The 24,508-nt window shown below is 36.9% G+C and overlaps 1 protein-coding gene, 1 long non-coding RNA gene and 1 other non-coding gene across 13 annotated transcripts in view; 1 reads left to right on the top strand and 2 right to left on the bottom strand.

Annotated features, from left to right (window-relative positions):
* LOC143392790 (uncharacterized) overlaps positions 1–16,638 on the top strand; it is a 51,621-nt gene extending 34,983 nt beyond the window's left edge. For all 3 annotated transcript variants that reach the window (XR_013090407.2, XR_013090409.2, XR_013090408.2), the window contains 2 exons: positions 2,048–2,124; positions 8,248–16,638. This is a non-coding gene — a long non-coding RNA (uncharacterized LOC143392790). The remainder of the gene's footprint in view (positions 1–2,047; positions 2,125–8,247) is intronic.
* Positions 1–24,508, bottom strand: part of Znf143 (zinc finger protein 143) — a 62,662-nt gene that overhangs the window by 3,185 nt on the left and 34,969 nt on the right. For 8 of the 9 annotated variants that reach the window (XM_076846858.1, XM_076846862.1, XM_076846855.1 and 5 more), the window contains 3 exons: positions 22,408–22,635; positions 18,991–19,139; positions 16,355–16,516 (listed from right to left, as the gene is read on the bottom strand). In XM_076846858.1, coding sequence (XP_076702973.1) covers positions 16,355–16,516; positions 18,991–19,139; positions 22,408–22,635 — 539 coding nt within the window. The remainder of the gene's footprint in view (positions 1–16,354; positions 16,517–18,990; positions 19,140–22,407; positions 22,636–24,508) is intronic. The other variant, XM_076846864.1, reaches the window with a different exon arrangement.
* LOC143393268 (small nucleolar RNA SNORA2/SNORA34 family) lies at positions 15,357–15,489 on the bottom strand. Its single transcript, XR_013090565.1, has one exon. It is a non-coding gene; the product is annotated as a small nucleolar RNA SNORA2/SNORA34 family (small nucleolar RNA).

Raw genomic sequence — 24,508 nt, 5'->3', positions numbered from 1 at the left:
CCCCAGTCCTATTTTAATTTCTGAGACAGGGTCTTGCTAAGTTGCTTAGGACCTAAGTTGCTGAGGCTAGCCTCAAACTTGAGATCCTTATGCACCACTCCGTCTTGTTAATGTAGCTTTTAAAAATGTATATGATATAGAAAATGATAAAAACTACTTTTGTTACATGATATTCTGAAATTTCTAGGCTGGTGTGTAGCTCATATCAGTAGAACATTTGATTAGCATGTACTAGGTACTGGGTTGATGCCCAGTACTGAAAAATAATAAATAAATAAATAAGATTTCTTCAGCCAAATTCAGAGAAAGAAACAGATTAAAATTTAAATTGTTCAACCATAAGACTGGGATCCTAGTTAGAATATACTCTATGTTTGTATAAATATGTCAAAATATACTCTATAGGCATATAAATCTAAAAAGAACAAATAAAATTTTTGAAAAGTAAAATTGCTGTTTTACTTGGCAATTAATCTACTAAAAATGGTACATTTTTAAGCAAATATTTAACTTTGATCAATTCCACTAATGTTCAAAAAATAGCAAAAAACAAAAACTAGATTTCAGTTCACCAATAGCATAGGGGCCTATACTGTTTGTTTGTTTTGTGAGGTGTACCTAGGGCCTTCTACATGTTAGGAAAGTGCTCTATCACTAAGCCAGCCCCTGGAGTAGTTTAAACTAGACTAAACCTCCTGAAGATAACAATTATAAACTCTTGACAAAAATATAAAAAAGCAAATTTGAAGGCATTGAAGAACAATGAAAAACAGGAAAAATAACTAGACAGGATTCTCAAAAGAAGAGAATCACCTGGGTTACATCTATGCTTTAGATAGATTTTCCTCTGAAGATGCGAACCATCTTTTTGACATAGAGTAACTTAGGGTATAATGGAATCCAAGGCTTCCAGAATAGCTATACGTTGAGAGGGATATGTAAGAAGGGATTAACTAGAAAGAGGACCCTCAAATCTACTTTCCTCAAATCCTTAAGATCTATAAAACCACAAATATGTGCAGTTTGCAGTAAAGTCCCAATAAACAGTAGCTGACTCTAGGCCTAAGGGAAATGATTCTGAGTTTGTAAACTCAAATTGACACGAAGGAAAGCCACTGGAAATGATGAATTAGTTAATAAGTACAAAGTATTATGTTCTCACCTATCTGTAACATAATTTAGAAGATTAACTGCTTAATGCCAAAATACCATATAGGGCTGGGTGTGGTGGCACACACCTATAATCCCAGCGGCTCGGGAGGCTGAGACAGGAGGTTCTCGGGTTGAAAGCCAGCCTCAGCAACAGCCAGGTGCTGAGCAACTCAGACCCTGTGTCTAAATAAAATACAAAATAGGGCTGGGGATGTGGCTTAGTGGTTTCGTGCCCCTGAGTTCAATCCCCGATACCCCTGCCAAAATAAAAAATAAATAAATAAAAATCTGGGGCTGTAGCTCCGTGGTAGAGCACTTCCCTGTATGAGGCACTGGATTTGATTTTCAGCACTGCATATAAATAAATAAATAAAATAAAGGTCCATCAACAACTAAAAAGAAAAAAAATAATAATAAGACTAGCACTATTACCTATTTTTAAAAAACTTGAAATCATAATAAAATTCCTCCAAAAGGAAAAACTCCAGGCTCAGATGATGTCACTAATTCTATCGAACATTTAAGGAAAAAAATAATGCTAACCTTACACAAACAGAAAATTGTACTCAAGAAATCACTTCCCAACTTGTTTTGTAAAGCTGGCACAGCTTTGATTTGGAAATAGATGAACTCACAGGGAAAAAAAAATTATAAACATGAACATCAACATACAAATTTTCAAAAAATTTTAACAAAATATTGGCACAGTGTTATAGACATAAGCAAATTGTTATTGTTTTCCATAGTAGCTATGACTTTCTTTTCTATGTACTGGGAATTGTGCTTTTTGTGTATGTATGCTACTGGGAATTGGAACCCAGGGCCTAGTACATGCTAAGCAACTGCTTTACCACTATGCTACATCCTCAGCCCTTTTTATTTTATTTTGAGACAGGATCTTACTAAGTTGCTAAGGCTGGCCTCAAACTTGCAATCCTCCTGCCTCAGCCTCCTAAATCACTGAGACTACAGGTATGTGCCACCACATCCAGCATGGCTGTGCCATTTTACATTCTTACTAGTGATACTTAAAAGAGTTCCAATTTCTTTACATCTTTGCTAACATTTTTTTTTTTTTGGCGGGGGGCGTGGGGTGGGGGTTGTATAATAGACATCCTAACGGGGGTAAAGTAAAAGTTCACTTTAATTTTGATTTGTAGTTCCCTAATGATTGATATTGAATATCTTTTTATGAATTTCTTGGCCTTTTTTTTTTATGTCTACTTAAGGTCTTTGCTCATTTTTAAGTTGGGGTTTTTAGTGTTGTTGTGCAAATCAGAGATATGATTTGTAAGTATTTTGTAGGCTATCTTTTCACTCTCTTGGTAATATCCTTTTTTTTTAAAAAAATACATTTTTAGTTGTACATGGACACAATACCTTTACTTATTTTTATCTGGTGCTTAGGATCGAACCCAGTGCCTCACAAGTTCAAAGTGTATGCTCTACCACTGAGCCACAACCCCAGCCCTTGGTAATATCCTTTTGATGCACAAAAACTTTTTTCTTTCTAGTGCTAGAGATTGAGCCATGTTAGGCAAGTGCTCTACTGCTGAGCTACACTTTGATGAAACACAATTTATCTATTTTTTCCCCCTTTCATTGTCTATGCTTTTAGTGTCATATAAGAAATCACTGCCTAGTCCAAGGTCATGAAAATTTTCATCTATTTTCCTCTTAGAGTTTTACAGTTTTTGCTCTTAAATTCAGATCTTTGATTCACTTTGAATTATTTTTTGTACATGGCATAAGGGCACAATTTCATTCTTTTGCATGTGGATATCCAATCTTCCCAGTACCATTTGTTGAAAAGACTATCCTTACTCCATTGAATGGTCAGTTTAAAAAATGTATATATATATTTTTTAAACTGTGGATGGACATAATATCTTTATTTCATTTATTTTTATATGGTGCTGAGGATCAAACCCAGAGCCTTACACTTGCTAGGCAAGTGCTCTATTACTGAGCCACAACCCCAGCCCTCAATTTTTAAAAAAATATTTTTCTTTTTTAGTTGTAGGTGGACACAATACCTTTATTTTATTTTTATGTGGTTCTGAGGATTGAACCCAGTGCCTCAGGTGCCAGGAGAGTGCTCTACATTTGAGCCACAACCCTAGCCCTGAATGGTCAATTTTTAAGCAGAGACAGGGGGTATAACTCAGTGATAGAGTGTGCTCAGCATACATAAAGAAATGGGTATGTTTCTCTGCACTAACCCAAAAAAATTAAGAATGGGAAATGTAATAGTGGGAGGGGAAGAAGGAGAGGAAAAGGAGGGGACTGAGTCAGGAAGGACTTCCCAATGAATATACAGAAACAGCTGTAGCCAATTTAAGGATTAAAGTAATTCACAGGTTATGTCCAAACATCTCAGAAGCCAACATTTGCCCAAAGACCTACGCTGCAGCTGCTGCAGCAGCCAAAGGAGTAGTCCTTAGGTGAAACCCTCACCCCTTGTGTTATTTTCTTTTGCTGGAAACTGCCTGGTTTCATTCCAGCTTTTAAAGCCTGATTAGTTTCCATACTCACAAGTCTATAGACAATCTACATAAGAATGCTTGCCTTAGGGTCTGGACTTGCAGTTGGTACAAGGTATATTTACCCAAGCTGGGTTATAAACCCATCCTGGAATCTTTGAACCAAGGAAATGACTGCAAACTGATTATTAGGTGGGACCTCCTGTTCACAAGATAGCCTGAAGGCAAGTACCTGTACTTTGTTTTGGTCTCTTTTTAAAAATAAAGGTATAATTAGCATATAGTAAAAAAGGAATGAAAAAAAATGGACAGATGTTGGGTAGTCTGTTGAATTCTGACACTTAAATACATCTCTAAAACCACTACCTAAAACAAAATCTGGAGTAATTTTTTCATATTCTACTTAATCAATTTTCCCTCCAAAATGGATTAATTCTGTCTGTCCATAGTTCATATAATCATACAATATGTATCCTAGTGGAATTGTTGCTTTATAGAATAGAGATGTTTGACTTTATTGATTTTTTAGTACTAGGGATTCAACCCAGGAGAACTTACCCACTGAGCTTCATCCCCAGTCCTTTTGGTCTTTTATTTTGAGACAGGGTCTCACTAAATTGCTGAGGCTGGCCTCTAACTTGAAATTCTCCTGCCTCAGCCTCCCAAATTACACATGTGTGCAATGGCTCCTGGCAATAGAATCATACGATATGTGTTCTAATTGGAGTTGCTGAATCATAAAGTACAGAGTTCTTTGATTTTATAAGAAACTACCAAATGACTCAGATGGATGTTTATTTTATACTCCCACTAGCTGCTTCACATCCTTGTCAACATTTGGTTTTAGATTTTAGCTATTGTCTTGGGTCTAAGATGGTATCTCATAGTGATTTTTAATTTGCTGTTTCTTCCCTCCATTCCTTCCTTTCCTTCTGTGCTGGCGATCAAACCCAAGGTTTCTGCTAGATAAGTGCTCTACCCTTACCCCCTTATTTTGTATTTCTTTGATGAACAAAAATGTGAAGCTTTTTTTAATTTTTTTTCATTATAGGTCATACATAGATTATATCTTCTTTGAGGAGAAGTCTGTTCAAATAAAGAATATAAATAGAATGATCTGTACATTTAAAAATTTAGCAGGTGTGCCTGCAGGTGCCATAATGTCAGCGACTTGGGAGGCAAAGGCATGAGGATCGCAAGTTCAAAACTCAGCAAGGCCCTAAGCAACTCGGCAAGACCCTGTCTCATAAAAAATAAAAAAGGGCTGGGGATGTGGCTTAGCAGTTAAGAGTCCCTTTTGTTCATTTTTAAGGGGCTGTTCATCTTTTTATTGTTGATTTGTAGCTGTCTGTTATTTATTATTTTTATTATATATATACACATACACACACACACACAAATAATCTTTTCCCTGTCTTAGGGATATCTAATCCTTACCTTACATTGCCTTAGTGAGCAGAATTAACTCTAAGTCCAATGTATCTGTTTTTTTTTTTTTTTTTTCCTCTTCCCTTTTGTTAGTGCCTCTTATATTCTGTCCAAGAAATCTTTACCCTGAGGTTCAAAAATATTTGCCTCTCTTCTAAAAGTTTTATGATTCTGAGTTTTGGATTTCAAGGTATATAAGACCTCCAACTTTGTTCTATTTGGGAGGCTAAAGTGAGAGGATTTCTTGAGCCCAGGAGTTAAGAGAATTTTGCCTGGGCAACAGCAAGATTCTGTCTCCCGGTCTCAAAAAAAAAGATTGTTTTGGCTTTATAGGTTCTTTTGCATTTTCATGTGAATTTTTTTAAATCAGCTCAACTCATCTAAGCCAGGTGTGGTATCCCACACCTGTAATCCCAGTGACTCAGGGCTAAAGCAGGAAGATTGCAAGTTTGAGGCCAACCTGGCCAATTTAGTGAGATCCTGTCTCAAAGAAAATAAAAAGGGCTGAGGGTATAGCTCAGTGGTAGAGTGCTAATCAAGCATGCAGGAGGCCCTGGTTCAATCCCCAGACTGCAGGGGATATACTGTTCAGGCAGTTCTGGGAACCATGACCCAGCTTTTGAATCTTGGAGGTCAGTAGGTCCGAGCTGACTCAGAGACATTTCTTCCACAGAGGACTAGAGTGTGGACTAGCTGGGTGTGTATGGCTTTGTCTGTGTTTCTCTTTTGGGTTTGGGCATACATCTTGTCTCACTGAATGAAAACTCTGTGGGCACAGACTGTCCTTTTCACCATTTTGTTCCTTGTATGTTGCATGCAGCTGATGCTCAATAAACACTCATTGAAAGACTATGGCCAAGGATTCTCTCTAGGGTCCCTAAAAGCTTTCTCTGGATGAGTCCACTTCAATCTTTTTTTTTTTTTTTAAAACCAGGGATTGAACCCAAGGGTACTTAGCCACTGAGCCACATCCCCAGACATTTTTATATTTTATCCTGAGACAGGGTCTCTGTGAATTGCTTAGGGCCTTGCTAAATTGCTGAGGCTGGCTTTAACTCACAATCCTCCTGCCTTAGCCTCCCAAGTCTCTGGGATTACAGTATGTGCCACTGTGCCTGGCATTCATTTCAATCTTTTTTTAAATTTTGTTTTGGTGGTGCTAGAGATTGAACCTGGTCCTTGTGTATGCAAGACAAGCACTCTACCAACTGAGCTATATCCCCAACCTTCCATTTCAATCTTAATAGTAAGAAACAGAGAAACAAGATGGTGGAATACAAGTATCCTCCATGTGACTCTGCAAGTGAGACGAGTCAAGATAACAAAGGAGAAACCATACACTGAGGAGAGAAAGAAAAGAAGAACTTTGAGAACCAATACACAGTGACAGGAAACCTAAACAACAAGGTTTAGGAGAACTGGAAAGATTTCAACCCTGGTTCCCTGGCTAGGGATAGGGAGCCCAACACTGCAAACACAAGGTAAGTTAGAGAATGCAAACAACCTGGATAATAACAGCAGACCAGCAGTCCTAACTGTAGGAGAGATCCATGGTTCTTATAAACTTTAAATCCATTTTGGACATTTGGTCTGAAAGTGATTCCTCCAGCACAACAAGCTAGCTTACATTACATTATCACATCAGTCAGCAAACTCTGAGTGCTATAACCAGGAGCCATCTGGAGAAGGGTCCTGTAGGGACTAAACTGCTCTGGGGATCAGCAAACTTGGAACAATTCTGAGTTTCTTAGGATACCCTATGCTTTGACTGGGTGGGAGACAGCCATGTAAGACAGTCATGGTTTGGGAGAATGACACAAACCTGAGAGGTTTAAGCAGCTGGAAACATAGCCTATGATAGGGAAGAGAATGGGGGCACAGCAGTTTGCAATTCTACACTCTGTGATAAGGAGCAAGACCAGTTACATGTGGTTTCACAAGGGAGCCAGGTCCAAGAACTCAGAGACCAATGCTATAGAGAACTATAAGACAAAGCTAGCAAATTGCTCCATTCCTGTGCCTCTACTGAGTATAAAACTTGGGAGTCTGATTGCTCCCCCAACTCCTGGAGGCATTTCCAGGGATGTGCCATGGTTTGATTATTTGCCATCTCCCCATATGCACAGACTAGAAACCTCTGGACTGATATGGTCCACATACCACTGAATCTTAATCAGCAAGAAGGGCTCACGGTAACCCCAATGTTCACCATACCCATGGGTAAAACATAAAGTTTCCAGAGAGAATACAGCACTGGTGCAGTCAACATTTCCTCAACCTGCCCAGTGAGAAACTTAGGTCACAGCCTGCATACTGCCCGATCTTGTTTTGATATGAGCTGAGAGGAACACGACAGGCTTGAGCTGCGGCACCCTGGCCCTCATACCTAGCAGTCCAACATCAGAAGACCTGGAAAGAAGCATCAACAATCTAACCGCCTCAGCTGGGAGGAATTTTTGACTCTTTTCCTCTGTCCCCATCTATCCTTTTATATTATTGTTTAAATTTTTCTATTTTTTTCTTATTTTAATGCTTTAGTTGAGTTTTTTTTCTCACTTTTTTCCTCAAAACCACCTTCTTCTCTTCTTCTCTGTTTCCTCCTCTTTATTATTCTCTTTTTCTTCTTCTTCTTTTTTTTTGGGGGGGGGCGGGGGGAGGTATAGTAGAGATCAAATCCAGGACCTCATACGTGCTAGGCAAGTGCTATACTACTGAGCTACGTCCTCAACCCTTAAGTCATTCGATTTTAATTAATTAATTAAATTATTTTTGGTACCAACGGTTGAACCCAGGGATGCTTAACCACTAGCCACATCCCCAGCTCTTTTTATTTTATTTAGAGACAGGGTCTCACTGAGTTGCTTAGGGGCTTGCGAAGTTGCTGAGGCTAGCTTTGAACACGCAATCCTTCCTCAGCCTCCTAAGCCACTGGGATTATAGGCATGTGCCAGTGCACCCAGCTTTATTTTGTGTTGATATTGGTTTTTGGTAAGTTACTCAGGCTGGCCTCAAACTTGTGAGTCTCCTGCCTCAGCCTATTAAGTAGCTGGGAATACAGGTGTGTACCACCACGCCTGGTCCTTTTTTATTGTTATCTTGACTTGTTTTTTACTGTATTTCTATATTTAGATTATTTTTATGTTGTTGTTACTGTTTTTGTTTTCTTCTTTCTGAATGGTCCTAGGTATTGAGTCTGGAACCTTGAACACACTTGATAGGTACTTTGTCACTGGGCCACATCCTAGCCCAGCTGGGAGAAATTGTACCTTACTCAAGCCATGACCATGTCCCAATCAAACTTGGCAGATACTTCAACTTAAAGAAGACCTGGTACCAAGTAGGAATGGCTAAGTAGGTCCAGAAGCCCATTCACCTTCAGCAAAGAGAAGTAAAACAACGGTTGTGGATATCACATCCAGAGGGACCTCAACTTAGGTTGTTCCCATACCCTGTTGACAAGACTGTAAGAATAACCATGGAGGGTACACCCCATATACTCATCTTTCTACAACACACCTGCCTGAACTACTAGAAGGACCCTACTCTTGGGAGGCCTACAAAGAAAATGAATCCCTCACGCTCCAATACAGTACACACTGTGTCAAAATCCACTAATCACAGCCAAAGAAGCCACAAGGAAACTACATTATAAAGTCCATTTGCAATCAAACTCAACACTACTCAACAAACTGAAATGCCAGGACTCACTGTCAAGAGAAGGCTGCTCACTAAGAAGAGGCTTACATAAAATTAGAATATCTATCCTAACAGATGCTTAAATCTCTACACAAAAACACACAATATGAAAAAAACAGGATAACTCAACAACTCCAAAAATTCATAACTCTCTAATAACTGTCCAAAGGTAATGAAGGGGTGAGATGCTGGACAAAGAATTCAAAAGAATTATTTTAAAATGATTAATGAGCTGGGTGCAGTGGCGCACACCTCTAATCCCAGCAGCTTCGGAGGCTGAGGCAGGAGGATCACAAGTTCAAAGCCAGCGTCAGCAACAGCGAGGTGCTAAGAAACTCAGTGAGACCCTGTCTCTAAATAAAATATAAAATAGGGTTGGGGATGTGTCTCAGTGGTTGAGTGCCCCTAAGTTCAATGCCCCGTACCCCCTGTACCCTCCCTGCTAAAAAAAAAAAAAAAAAAAAACAATTAATGAATTGAAAGACGATACAAATGGGGGCTGGGGTTGTAGCTCAGTGGTAGAGTGCTCACCTAGCATGCATGAGGCACTGGGTTCGATCCTCAGCACCACATTAAAAAAACGTAAAATATATTGTGTCCACCTAAAATTAAAATATATATATATTTTTTTTAAAAAAGAAAAAAGATGATACAAATAAACTGAACGAATGAATTAAGGAAAACAGAGTAGGGTACAAAAGAACAATTCAATAAAGAAAAAGAATTTCTGAAAAAGAACCAAAGAGAAATCTTGGAAACAGATCTCAATAAGTCAAATAAAAAGCTTAGTTGAAAATCTCATGAATAAACTAGATCAAGTAGAAGAAAGAATATCAGAACTTAAAGAAAATAAGCATATTCAGACAGTAATGAACAAAATAAGAATGAACAGAACATGCAAGATTTATTGGACATCATTAAAAATCAAGCACAAATATAAATAGAATAGGCAAGGGAGAGGTATAGGTTAAAGGCCTCAAAAAAAAATTCCTAAATCTTTTGAAAGATATAGACATGGAGAGATAGAAGGCATTTAGAACCCCAAACAGACATGACCAGAAAAGAACTGCTTTATGACATATTGTAGTTGAAGTGCCAAAAGCATAGAACAAAGAAATAATAATAAAAGCTGTGAGAGAAGCACCAAGTCATATATAAAGGCAGACTTATCAGAATAACAGCAGATTTCTCTTCAGAACTGTAACGGGTAATAGGGCACAGAATCATGTATTTTAATCCCTGATAGTAAATAAATGTGAATATAGATTACTACATCCGGCAAAGTTTCCTTCAGAATTAAAGAAGAAATAAAGACTTTCCAAGGTAAGTATACACTACAGGAATTCATGACTACTAAACCAGCATTACAAAAGACACTTAAAGAGGAAGAAAGATAAACAATCACAAACTAATGGGATGGGGCTAGGGATGTGGCTCAAGCTGTAGCGCCAATCCCCTGGCATGGGTGCGGCCCAGGTTCGATCCTTAGCACCACATACAAACAAAGATGTTGTGTTTGCCGAAAACTAAAATGTAAATAAAATATAAAAAAAAAAAAAGAAAGAAAAAGAAAAAACAAACTAATGGGAAAGGATAAATGTCATTAGAAGAGTAGAGCAGTAAATGAGAATTAGCAAAGAATCAAACATTAGAATAACAACAGGAATTATACACACTCTTCAATAATAACCCTTAATATAAATGGTCTTATTTCTCCAATTAAAAGATGCAGACTAGCTGAACAAATTATTAAAAAATAAAAATAAAAAGGCCCACTGTATGCTGTAATGCCTCTCTGTAATCCCAGCTACTTGGGAAGTTAAGGCAGAGTGATCACTAGATCTCAATTCCAACCCAGGAATCTTACGGAGGCTCTCTCAAAATAAAACCTAAAAAGGGCAGATGATATAGCTCAGTGGTAGAGGACCTCTGTATTCAGTCCCCAGTACTGACAACAAAACAAAATACACGATCATCTTAACAGATGCAGAAAAAATCTTTGATGAAATCCAACATCCCTTCATGTTAGCCCTGAGTAAATCAAATAAAGGATCATACTTCAACATAATAAAGGCTGTGTGTGACAATCCTCCAGCCAACACTAAACTTGAATGGGGAAAAACTGAAGCATTTCCTTTATAATCAAAAACAGCAAAATGTGGGTGTGTAACCGATGTGATTCTGCAATCTGTATTTGGGGTAAAAATGGGAGTTCATAATCCACTTGAATCTAATGTATGAAATATGATATGTCAAGAGATTTGTAATATTTTGAACAACCAATAAAAAAAAAAAAAAAAGCACAAGGACACATGCTTGTAATTTCAGCAACCCAGGCAGCTAAGGTAGGAGAATTCCAAGTTCCAGGCCAGTCTCAGCAATTTAGGTCCTAAGCAACTTTGCGAGACCCTGTCTCAAAATGAATAATATAAATAAAAAAGGGATGGAGATGTAGCTCAGTGGTAAAGAACCCTGGGCTCAACTCTTAGTACCAAAAAAAAGAGTAAGTGTGTCCAGAGCAATCAGACAGGAATCAGCAATCAGAAAGGAAGAAAGAAAAAAATCGGATACATACAGAAAAGGAGGAAGTCAAATCATCCCTATTTGCAGATGATTGGATTCTATACTTAGAAAATCCTAAGGACTCCACCAATGACTCTTAGAACTGATACAAAAATTCAGCAAAGAATCAGTATACAAAACCAATATACAAAACTCAGGCCTATAGATACAGTGTCACATCCTTGTTATCTCAGCAACCCAGGAGACCAAGACAGGAGGATCACAAGTTTGAGGCTGGCCTCAACAACTTAATGAGGCTCTCAGCAATTTAGTGAGACCCTGTCTCAAATAAAATTAAAAAGGGCTGGGGACATGGCTTAGTGATAAAGTTTCAATGAGTTAAATCCCAGTACCAAAAACAAAAAACAAAAATCAGTAATTTTATACACCAATAATGAATTACCAGAAGGGGGAAAAATCAGGTAAACAATCCCATTCACAATATCACCCCCACACCAAAATATAAAAATACCTAGGAATAAGTCTAACCAAAGAAGTGAAAAACTTCTACAATGGAAGTTATAAAATGAAAAAGAAGTTGAAGAAAGACACCACAAGATGGAAAGACTTCCCATGATCACAGATTGGGAGAATTAATATTGTTAAAATGGCCATACTGGGCTGGGGTTGTGGCTTAGCAATAGAGCACCCGCCTACCATGTGTGAGGCCCTGGATTCAATCCTCAGCACCACATAAAAATAAATAAATAAAGGTATTGGGTCCAACTACAACTAAAAAATATTAAAAAAAAAAAAAAAAGGCCAACTGTGGAGTTGGTAAGTATGCCCAGGCCAAACAATGAGGTTGAATACATGGGTAGTGGCTCCAAAAGAGTGCTGAGTTTCTACTGCACATGCTTAAAATATCTTAAGGGTCTAGATGTACATTCTCTACTCATTGAACTTATCCAGGTGAATGAAGCAACAAGATGGGCTGCTACACTTACAAAGTGCATGGTCAGATTAACTCATACACAAGCTCCCCTGCCACATCGAGATGATCTTTACTGAAAAGGAATAAATTATTCCTAAGCCAGAAAAGGCTGCACAAAAGAAAAAGATCCCAGAAGAAACAAAAACTCATGGCACTGGAATAAATTCAGCATAAAACAAATGCAAATAAAAGTTTATAAAAAGTCACACTATTGAAAAGTAACTACAGATTCAGTCAATCCCCATCAAAACATCAATGACAGGGCTGAAGTTATGGCTCAGTGGTAGAGTGCTTGATGCATGAGGCACTGGAGTTCAATCCCAAGTACCACATTAAAAAAAAAAATGCTAAACAAAATAAAGGTATATCCATCTACAACTAAAAATATTTTTTAAAAAAATTACATTCTTCATAGGAAAATTAAAAAAAAAAAAATCAATCCTAAAATTATAAGGAAGGACAAACCCTGAAGAGCCAAAGAAATCCTGAGCACAAAACAAGATAATGCTGGAGGTATCATAATATCTTATTTCAAAATATACTTTAGATTCACAATAACCAAAACAGCATGGTCTTGGCATAAAAACAGATATGTACCACCAGGTGCAGTGACACACACCTATAATACCAGTGACTCAGGAGGCTGAGGCCCTAAGCAACTTAGTAAGATCCTGTTTCAAAATAAAAATGTCAGGGATATAGTTTTGTGGTAAAGCACCCCTGGGTTCAAGCTCTACTATAAAACAAAACAAACAGAAAACTGACATGTAAACCAAAATACAAAAAAGGAGCCAGAAATAAACCCACACATCCACAACCATCTGCTTCTCAAAAATATTACCAAAAGCATGTTAGAATAAAGATAGCCTCTTCAACAAATGGTGCTGGGAAAACTATGGAAATCCACATGTAGACGACTGAAACTAGATCTCTATCTCTCACCCTAAAATGAACATAAGGCTGGGCACGGTGGCACACATCTGTAATCCCAGCAGCCCGGAGGCTGAGGCAGGAGAATGGAGAGTTCAAAGCAGACCTCAGCAACTTAGTGAGACCCAAAGCAACTCAGCTACTCAGCAAGATCCTGTCTCTAAAATTAAAAAAAGAAAAAGAAAAAGAAAAAGAATCAAAAGGCCTTAATGTAACACCTGAATCTGATATTGGAAAAAAACATATGGGAAACATTTCAAGATACTGGCATAGGAAGTACTGAATAAGACTCTAACAGGCCAGGAAATAAAAGCAGTAATTGACAAACCAAATTACATTGAGTTAAAAAGCTTCAGCAAATGAGAGGAAACAATCAACAGAATAAAGAGACAATCTACAGAATAGGAGAACATCTTTGCTAGTATTCATGTAATTGAGGATTAATATTCAGAATATATTAAAAAAAACTCAAAAATTTAATAATGAAAGAATAATCCAATCAATAAATGGACAAATGACCCGAATAGACAGTTCTCAAAAGAAGATACACAAATGGCTAATAAATGTGAAAAAATGCTCAATATCTTTAGCCATTAAAGAAATGCAAATGGAAGTATGCTGAAGCCAGCATGATGATGCATGCCTGTAATCCCAGCAACTCAGGAGGTTGAGGCAGGAGGATCCTGAGTTTGAAGCTAGACCCTATCTGAAAATAAAAAATAAAAAGGGCTGAGGATATGACTCAATGGTAGAGCTCCCTGGGTTCAATCCCCAGTACCCACAAACAAAACAATACAAAACAAACTAATGCTGGTGAGGATATGAAGAAAAAGGAACCTTTATACATTTCTGTTGGTGGGAATGTAAATTAGTACAGCCACTATTGAAAACACTATGGAAGTTCCTCAGGAAACTATTCAGCTATACCACTCTTGGGGATATACCTGAAGGAAATGAAGTCAGCATACAAAAGAGATCCCCCTGCGGGACTGGGGTTGTGGCTCAGTGGTAGAGCACTTGCCTAGCATGTGTGAAGCACTGGGTTCAAGTCTCAGAACCACATACAAATAAATGAAATGAATATTTATTGGGGCTGGGGATGTGGATCAAGCAGTAGTGCGCTTGCCTGGCATGTGCGGGGCACTGGGTTCGATGCTCAGCACCACATAAAAATAAATAAATAAATAAATAAAGAAGTTGTATCCACTGAAAACTAAAAAATAAATATTAAAAAATTCTCTCTCTTGAGCTGGGGATGTGGCTCACCTGGCATGTGTGGGGCACTGGGTTTGATCCTCAGCACCACACAAAATAAAAAATAAAGATGTTGTGTCCACCAAAAACTGAAAAATAAATATTAAAAAAAAATTCTCTCTCTCTCTTAAAAAAAATTTTTTTCTCTCTAAAAAAATAAATAAACAAAAAATAAAAAAATAAAGGCCCATCAACATCTTTAAAAATTCTAAAAAAAAAAGAAAGAGAGATCCCTGCATATCCATTTATTATAGCCAAGACATGGAATCAACCTATGTGCCAATCAATAGATGAATGGATAAAATAATATGTATATATACACAATGGAGTATTTAAAATACAGTCTCATAGAAAAGAATGAAATCCTGTCATTTGTAGCAAAATGGATAGAAATGGAGACCATCATGTTAAGTGAAATAAGCAAGACAGAAAAGGACAAGTATGGTTACATGTTTTCTCTCACATGTGAAGACTAAAAAGAAAAAAATAAATAATCTGTAAATAGAAGAGGGATTATTAAGGAAGAGAAGGGGGAAGAGGGAGAGAGAAGATGAGAATAGTAGGGAAGGTAGATACAATAAAAGCATGTATCTACCATGATATATGCATGTATGGAAATGACACACTGAAACTCATTGATTTGTAGAATTAAAATGTGTTGATAGTTATAATAAAAACAGGAAAAAAATGTGAGTTTATTTATTTTTTTGTGGAACTAGGGATTACACTCTACCACTAAGCTATAGCCCCAACCCTTTTTATTTGCATTTATTTATTTATTTTAATAGATTTAAGAGCATTATACTTCTAATGAACAATTAAATCAGGAAAATAGAGATAAATATTGTATTGATATTTTGGAATCCCAGTATTAAGACCACAAATAAGTCTTAGCCCACATCTACTTCCAATGACTCAGATGTTTCTTTCTAATGAATTGATCATTACATTTCCAAATTTCTGAAATGGCCAACAGACAACAGAAAGACATTTGTTTAGGCTCTTGCTTGGAACAGTTTCAACAAACTGCTAGCCTTGATTTAGAGACAAATTATTTTTAATTTTGAGACAGGATCTCACTGAATTTCCCAAGCTGGCCGTGAACTTGCAATCCTCCTGCCTCAGTCTCTTGAGTTGCTGGTGTGCACTATCAAGCCCAGCTTAGTGTTAAGTTTAAAAAACAAGATGCAGAAAAGTATCATTTACTGCCATTAAAAAAAAGAAGAAGAAGAAAGAAGGGAAGACAACTATTTATTTGTATATGCTTAAAGAATTACTAGAAGAACACATCAAAGGTTAATAAAAGTGAATTATCTGTAGGGGCAAAAACTGAGTAGATAAGAGGCAAGGATGGGAGGAGACTTTTCACTGTACACCTGTATATACATTTTTGTCCTTTTTTTTTTTTTGGTATGTGTGTGTCTGTAGTGCTGGAGGTGGAACCCAGGGCCTCATGCATACTAGACAAGGGCTCTACTACTGGCTCTACCCTGTCCCTATTTTTTTTTAATTATGTGAGTATATTAATACCTAGAAAATTTAATAAAGTAAAAATAAGTAAATTTTGCAAATGAATTAATTTCTTGAGTATATGATAATGATGATGGTGATAAGAGCTACCAGTAAGGAACACTTAATATACAGCTGGACTGAGTATTTTACATGCATTATCTCATTTAATCCTTATATTGATCTTATGGAGCAGATAGAACTATCACTCCTAATTAAAGATGAACAAAAAACCAGACTCTGAGGGTTAATTAGCTAAGAAATTCCAAAACTGGATTCAATTTGAAGTTTTTGTGCCTTACCACTGTCATATATATAAAGTTGTGTAACAGATTTTTTTTTCATATGTGCAACAGTTTTGAAATGGATATATGTATTGACTGACATAACAGACAAAGGTCATTACCTGCTGCCCTTCTGTACCCTCGGCGGTGACCATAGCAACAGAGTGTGTTCCTGCTGAAGAGATGACTGCGTCATGAGCAGGGACTGTGATGGGTGTGCCATCCTGCGTTACCATTGTGATGGTGTTGCCAATGGCCTGCATGTCAGCTTGAGATATGTTGACCTGTAATACAGTGCCTTTTACAAATCAATGCTTCATGTTATATTTGGCGATCTTAGTTATAGGGCCTGACCCTTATATAGGTTTAGTCTGTGGGAGCAAATAAACCTTTCACAATTGAATAAATTATTCTAGTCATCAGACAAATCAGTCTTCTTCTCTTTTCTTCCTTTTTTTTTTTTTTTTTTTGGCACTAGAGGCACAGAGGCACTTTACCACCGAGTTACATCCCCAGCCCATTTTATTTTTTATTTTGAGACAGGGTCTCACTAAGTTGCTAGGACCTTGCTAAGTTGTTGGGGCTGGTCTCAAATTTGCAATCCTCCTGTTTTAGCTTCCTGAGTCACTGGGATTACAGGCATGCACTACTGTGCCTGGCAGTCTTTCTTTTTTTTTTTTTTTGTGGTACTGGGGATTGAACCTAGGGCCTTGTACATGCAAGACAAGCACTCTACCAACTGAGCTATATCCCCAGCTCCAGCAGTATTTCTTAAATGATCTCTTCCTCTTCTCTACATCCCTGTTGTTAGTTGAGACCCCATTTTTCTCTCATCTGAATTTCTGTAGTAATCCAATTCCTTTCCAAGTGTCCAGCATAACTGTTCCCTAACCATCCTCCACCTTAACACCTTTCTAAAACAAAGCAAATCAAGTCTTATTATTCTACTTGCTAAAATTCCTAGTTACTTCCTATCCTTCAATGTTCAGACTTCCTCTGTGGCATCCTTAACCTTTCATGATCTAGCCTTTACCAACTACTACTTCCTAATTTGCATCTGACTCTCCAGCCACAACTGATTCCCAGTCCTAGACAAAGTCACATTCATGGCTTTTCCCTTCCCTTCATTCTTAGCATGGCAAGCTCATGAAAATTTTTCAGGAACCAACTGAATGACCAAATCTATAAGAATCTCCAAGATTCATTACTTTCTACTTCAGGCTTCCACACCACTTTATATGCCCATCAATTATATATCCCTCATTACGAGAAACTGTTCATTTTAGAAATGGCTTTCTCCTAGACTGTGATATTCCCTTTCCTGTACACCCAGTATTGAGTACCAAAATGTCTGGCATGGGATAGATGGTCAATAAATATCTGTTGAAGGAATGGAATGGAAATCTAATTACTGAAGGAAATGGGAAGGTTGAATCTAGAAGAAATACAACACTCATTATGATGGGGAAGACAGTTGTTTTGGAGTATAAGAAGAGGGATTAGATTTATTCCGTATGGTTAAAAAAGAACAATACAGGGGTGGGTTCCCTATAAATAGTAGAGTTCTCCTGGCTGCCTCTTAACAGAGAAGTTAATCAATCACTATGTATTAGCTCAGTAAAGGATATTTCAAAGTTGCTATAGAAGGGATTTCTCCTACATAGGAAGGAAGGGTAGATTAAATGACTTCCAGAGGTCCTCTGTTTGTGATGATCTGATTCAAGACAAAGTTTTAGAGCTAATGAATTAAAATCAGGTTAAGTAAATATGTCTAATCTTTCTTGCATGCCAGTCAGTGGGCAGAGTACTGTGCAGAATTCACAATGTCAAAGTGGGGGCTGGGGGTGCAAGCATGTGATGGTATGAATGCTTTGTATTATTTGATCCTGAATGGGTTCTGCCACCTAACTAATACAGGCATGTTAATAGTTATCAATTTGTTAAAAAGGCAGATTAATTATGGAAGGTAAAAGTCCAAGAGAGATGAGTAAGGAGAGATTCATCCTTGGAAGAGACAGATAAAAAAGCACATTATACCCCAACATTTCTGATTTTAAAGGTACTAAGAAAACCTTAGTTAGAACTCAAAAATAAAATCAAAGTTATTTTAAGCTAGCAGAATCTAGAAAACAACGACAAGTTTAGCTTTTAGAGAACAGCCATTAAACTGTGCATTTTCTGGAGGAAATCAAGATATTTGCTTTATTAACTCTGTGGAGTTAGTTGAGTAAACTTCCATGATTCCTGGAAAGGAAGAGTGCTACAGTTTGGAAATTTCATAGGTTTGCCTGTCACTTATTTCCCAGGATCTTATTATTGAGTCCATCATATCCTGATCACCTCAGCCAAGGCTCTGCTGTTTTCTCAAACCTCATCTCTTGGACCTAATTAGCCACCAAATCTATCCCTTCTCAGATCTATGTTTCACTTGGATACTTTTCAAGCCCTCAGTTTCCCTGTGGTTCTGACCTTCATTACCCCTCACTTTTGAGTGATACCAGTAACACACAATATGAATTTTACAGGGACGTAAACATTCTCTCCCTACTAAACTCATTCATGTAATCTCTTTCAGTAGCCTATGGAGAACTTTTAGGAGATATGTTACTGCCTGCCTACAGGCTGAAATCCAACCTTTATTCCTTGATATTCCAAGGAATATTCCAAGGAAATTCTTCAATGAGGACCTGGACTGTCTTTTCAAAAACGGTTGAAGAGAAATATGATTTAACTTGACTAGCTTTTGGTAGACACTTACATGCTGGGTCCCATCCTGGGATATGAGTGTAACTTGTTGACTCAACCCAGACTGGGTTACTGTGGCTACTTGTGTGGATACAACATCATCTCCTTCTACACCTGTAACATATGTGATCTGGGACCCTTTAAGAACATCTTCGCCTTGACCTGTTTAAAAAAAAAAAAAGAATAACCTCTATGACCAATTAATCAATCTGTTTAGAAAACTGAGAATATTTTAATATTAAAGAGCATATTATATAAAATTTATATGAGTATATTCTAAATTACGAAAAAAGCTTCTAGTACCTCCTTTTACTTCCTTCACTTCTACATTTTGAAAGCTAAACCAAATCATATCAGACCACATCAAACCTTTCCCATCAAATTTAAGTCTTTTAATTTTGGGGGACCACTTTTTAAATCTTTTTTTTTTAAATATTTATTTTATAGTTGGACACAATACCTTTATTTCACTCATTTATTTTTTACGTGGTGCTGAGAATCGAACCCAGGGTCCCTCGTGTGTGAGATGAGCGCTCTACCGCTGAGCCACAACCCCAGCCCCACACTTTTTAAATCTTAGTTGGAATAATTATGTGATATTGTGCATATGTGTTGGGAAAGGGAAAGGAGAAACTCTATAGAAAGACTAGAAAAAAATCCTTCAATACAACAAGGATGCACTAAGTTCTTGGAGTCACTTAAGAAGCCATACAAGTTGGGGGTGGGGTCAGGGTGAGAATAAGAAAGACAGTAGAATGAATTGGATATAACTATGTTCATATATGAATACATGACCAGGGGCTGGGGTTGTAACTCAGTGGTAGAGCACTTGCCTAGCACATGTGAGGCACTGGTTCAATCTCAGTACCACATAAAAATAAATAAATAAAATAAGGCATTGTGTCCATCTACAATAAAATATATACAAATGTGTGTGTGTGTATATGTGTGTGTGTGTGTGTGTGTGTGTACATATATATATATGAATACACGACCAGTGTAACTCCACATCAGGTACAACCACAAGAATGGGAAGTTATATTCCATGTCTGTATGTCAAAATACATTCTGCTGTCATGTATAACTAAAAAGCACAAAACAAAATAAACCATAAAATAAAAGAATCTTCATAAACATAAACCACAAAACTACTAAACTTTGCAAACTCTGTCTACTAATTTAGCCTTTAACACAAGTGACTGATTACAGGTTATCAATAAACAATGACATCATTGTGCAAAGACAATGTAATGGCACATTATCTGAGGTGAAGTTAATCATTTAAGAAGTTAAACAAAAGCAACCTCCTTACTTCTTTATTTTGCAAACCACTAGCAAGTAAACAGCAATTTTAAGTCATTACTGCTATACTTGTCAACTAGGGAGATTACTGATCTCTATTCTTCCAACATTTTCCACTTCACATGAAGTAAAAGAAAGAAAGAGAGCAAAAAATTTTCCCCTACAAAGAAGTAATCTATAAGTCTTCTGAAAGTCAGTAGTTGATGCATGCACATGACTACAGTCATCAAGGTGCCATTTCCATGACAGTAATGACTTCACTCTTTTTTCTTCTGTTCCACAGATATTTATATACACTATTATTCCAACTGGTTACAAAACCCAGGGAACCAAGTGAAAGGAAAACAAATCTATACCTATTCTTAGAAAAACATTCTCCCCTTCCTTGTGTCTTTCTCCTCTCCTTTCTTTCTTTTCCTTTCTCCTTCCTCCTTCTCCCTTTCCTTCCCTTCTTTCTTTTTGTACTGAAGATTGAACCCAGGGGTGCTTTACCACTGAGCAACATCCCCACCCTTTTTATTTTTTATTTTAAGACAGGGTCTCCTAAATTACTTAGGGCCTCACTTAGTTGTTGAGGCTAACCTTAAACTTGCAATCCTTCTGCCTCAGCCTCCAGAGCTACTGAGATTAGCCATTGTGCCCCACCAGATTTTAGGCTTTTTTTTTAAACCTAAGATATCACAAGTTCAAGGCCAGCCTCTGCAATTTAGGGAGGCCTTGTCTCAAAATTTTAAAAAGGTCAGGAGTTGTAGCTCAGTGATAGTGTACCTCCTAGATTCAATTCTCAGTACTGGGGAAAAAAAAAACAGGAATTTTTAATAATATGAAATATTAACATATAAGAAAGGATCAAGGTGGCTGGGATGTGGCTCAGTGGTAAAGCACTTGCCTCCCTTGTATGAGGTATTGGTTTCAATCCTCAGCACAAAGTCAGTAAACAAAATAAAGACACTGTGTCCATGTACAACTAAAAAATATTTTAAAAAAAGAAAGAAAAAAAGATAATCAAAAGACAGAGAATGGTGATACATGCATATAAGCCCAGAGATTCAGGAATCTGAGACAGAATTTCAAGTTTGAAGACAGTTTTGGCAATTTGTCTTGACCCTATCTCAAAAAAAGAAGGAATGGGGTATAGTCAGTGGAAGAGCACCCCTAGGTTTAATCCCTGGTACCACCAAAAAAAAAGAGAGAAAAGAAAAGAAAAAGATAAAGGGCTTAAAAAGTATAAGAGTCTTATGACTACATTTTTTTGTTTGTGTACTGGGGATTGAACTCAAGGGCACTTAACCACTGGGCAGCATCCCCTGCCCTTTTTTGTATTTTACTTAGAAACAGGGTCTCCCTGAGTTGCTAAGTACCTTTCTAAGTACCTTGCTAAGCAGGCTTTGAACTTGCAATCTTCCTGCCTCTACCTCCCGAGCCACTGGGATTATAGGCTAGTGCCACCGTGCCCGGCCTTAAATTTTATAGTTTATAATTTATAGTTTAAAATTTATAGTTTTATAGTTTAAAATTTTATAGAATTTTATAATTCTATAAAATATTTTTCAAAGTTTTTTCCTCATTGAAATGAGTTATTTTGTTTCTTACTGTATACCTAATAGCACCTGAATCAATGAAGTATTATTTGGAGTACTTCTCTAATCTTATGATTAGGCTGCCCCTACCTCATTCTCTACCCTCACTTCACACCACCTTCCCAGGCAGAACCACCAACCTGATCAGGCTTTTTTCAGTATCTCTAATTTACTTTGCTCTCTCTAACCTCCTGCTTTTTGTAGTATCATACCTTCTACTTGAAAGTTCTCATCTTTGCTGTTTCCCTTCCCCCAACCCATTTCTTCACCTAGTTAGCCTATATGAAGATTCACCCTCTAGATTGTCTCCAAACACCATTTCCTCAGAGAAACCTACACCTTCCCAGATAAGACCAAGTTCCTCTCTTAACACAACCCAGAGCTCTAGAACCTTTCTTCAATAGTAATTTTCACAGTTACAAATTATAAATTTGTGTGATTACAGAAAAGCAACTTTCTAATTTGATAAAATGTTATGAATCATAAATTATATTCATAGTTGTTTGATTCTCAAACTCAGAAACAGCTATAATGGACAAAAACCTTACCTGGGGGAGGCTCAAAGAAGGCTTCTTGCTCCTCCTCAATGGGCTCAGTGTCATTGTGGGCTGTCCGTTTGTGCATAGCCAGCGTGGAGATCTGCTTGTATGTCTTACCACAGTGATTACAGTTGTATGGTTTGGAGTGAGTGTGAACGACGTGGTGTTTGTACAAACTAGAATATTCTGTAAACCTTTTGTCACACCCAGGAACTGTACAAACATATGGCTTTTCCCCTAAGAAAAACCAGCACACAAAAATGTCAGCTTTTTAAAAAAAAAAAGAAAAAGCTTTTACATAGGTAGACATAATTATTCCATTATGGGGTGGAGGACCTCTAAAATTAAACAGCTGCCAAATCTGGGCTGTGGACATAGATCAGTAATGAAGCGCTTACCCAACACAGCAACATATATACATAAAGCTTTCCAAATCTCTTCATATCCTACCATGAGGGAAAAACCATAACTATAATTTTAACTTGGCTCAAAAGGTAGTCTACATTCTGAATATTGTCCTTAAGCATCAATCCCAATGTTTCCTTAATTTCAAGAGATGAGAGAATTAAGGATGATGTTATTACCCAGTTTAACTTTGATGAAACTATAATTTATTGTTTCCTGTAACTAGATAGATATACTAATAATAAGAATAACAAATGCAAGTATTACTATAACTAATGCAGCTTACCCAAAAAGTTTTATAAAGATAATGAAAAAGGATTTTTTTAAAAAGTCTACGGACAAGTTAGACATGTCAATGTTCAACTATATATCTAAATATATCTAAAAGAACATTTACAATTTAACTTTACTTGACCTCTTAGATCCAATCAAAAGCTATTCTTTCCTCACCAATAGCAAGTAGGCAAGACAAATGGAAGAAAAACTATTAATTCCTGTTCTATGAAATAATCTGAGAATACTATAGGTAGTATATAATATTTTTTGAACTTTTTATTATGGAAAATTTAAAAACTACACAAAAATATAGAGAAACAGTATAACAAAACTCCATGTACCAATCACTCAGCTTCAACTATTAATTCATAACCAATATTGTTTCATTTATTTATTAGAAATTTATCCCTTCTTCCTACCTAGGATTATTCTAAAACCCCAGAAAACATTCTATATTATCCGAAATGTGTGAGATTATGTATATGAAAGATGGATCCTGTTATTTTTAAACAAAATATAAACAAAATTAACAAAATTACTTAATATCACAGAATATCTAGGCAATGCTATTTTGTGGTGGTATGGGGACCTAAGACTGAAAGCAAATGGAACAAGTTATCCTAATTATAGTTTAAGTGAATACTTTTATCCACACTGGGGCATGAGGAAAATAAATTATTTCAAGTAATTTGTTTTTTGTAGTTGTAGATGAACAGAATGCCTTTATTTGTTATGTGATGCCTCACACATGCTAGGCAAGCATTCTGCCACTGAGCCACACCCTCACCCCTCATGTAACTTTTTTTTTTAGTATTTTTAGCTGTAGATGGACACAATATCTTTATTTTACTTATTTATTTTTATGTGGTGCTGAGGATTGAACCCAGTGCCTCACATATGTGAGGCAAGTACTCTACAACTGAGCCACAACCCCAGCCCCCCATCAAGTAACTTTCATATAGAGTATTTAACTAATATTTTATATATGGCATTTAACTATATGTCCTCAGTCTTGAGCTAGGGATGAGGCAGCAGTTGCAAACAAACCTTGAACTCTTCAATAGGCTTGTGCATTGTGGTGGTATGACTGAAGTTATACTAAAATTATTTTAGATGTAACTAAAGACTGAGAAAATGAATAAATATTCAATGCTGTAGAAGCCAGGGTTCTCAGTGTGGAAGAGACATACAAATATGGAATGGGGAGGAAGAGCCTTGTAGGACATATTAGAATTGGAAGTATTAGTGTGAATGCTTCATTTCTGATATGGAATGTGTAAGTGTAGAGATGCATGTTCCAGCTAATTCTTATTTTATATCTTCCCTGGGGCATTTCTTCTCATGGCTCTAACCACAGTAAAACTACCCACAAAGAAATCCCTCACTAATATAATTTAAGTTTTAGACATAAAAGTAATTGGAGACGGCT

This window comes from Callospermophilus lateralis, chromosome 2, assembly GCF_048772815.1.
Source record: "Callospermophilus lateralis isolate mCalLat2 chromosome 2, mCalLat2.hap1, whole genome shotgun sequence".
In the NCBI taxonomy this organism is placed as follows: Eukaryota; Metazoa; Chordata; class Mammalia; order Rodentia; family Sciuridae; genus Callospermophilus; species Callospermophilus lateralis.
This window is presented reverse-complemented; position numbering and strand designations above follow the sequence as displayed.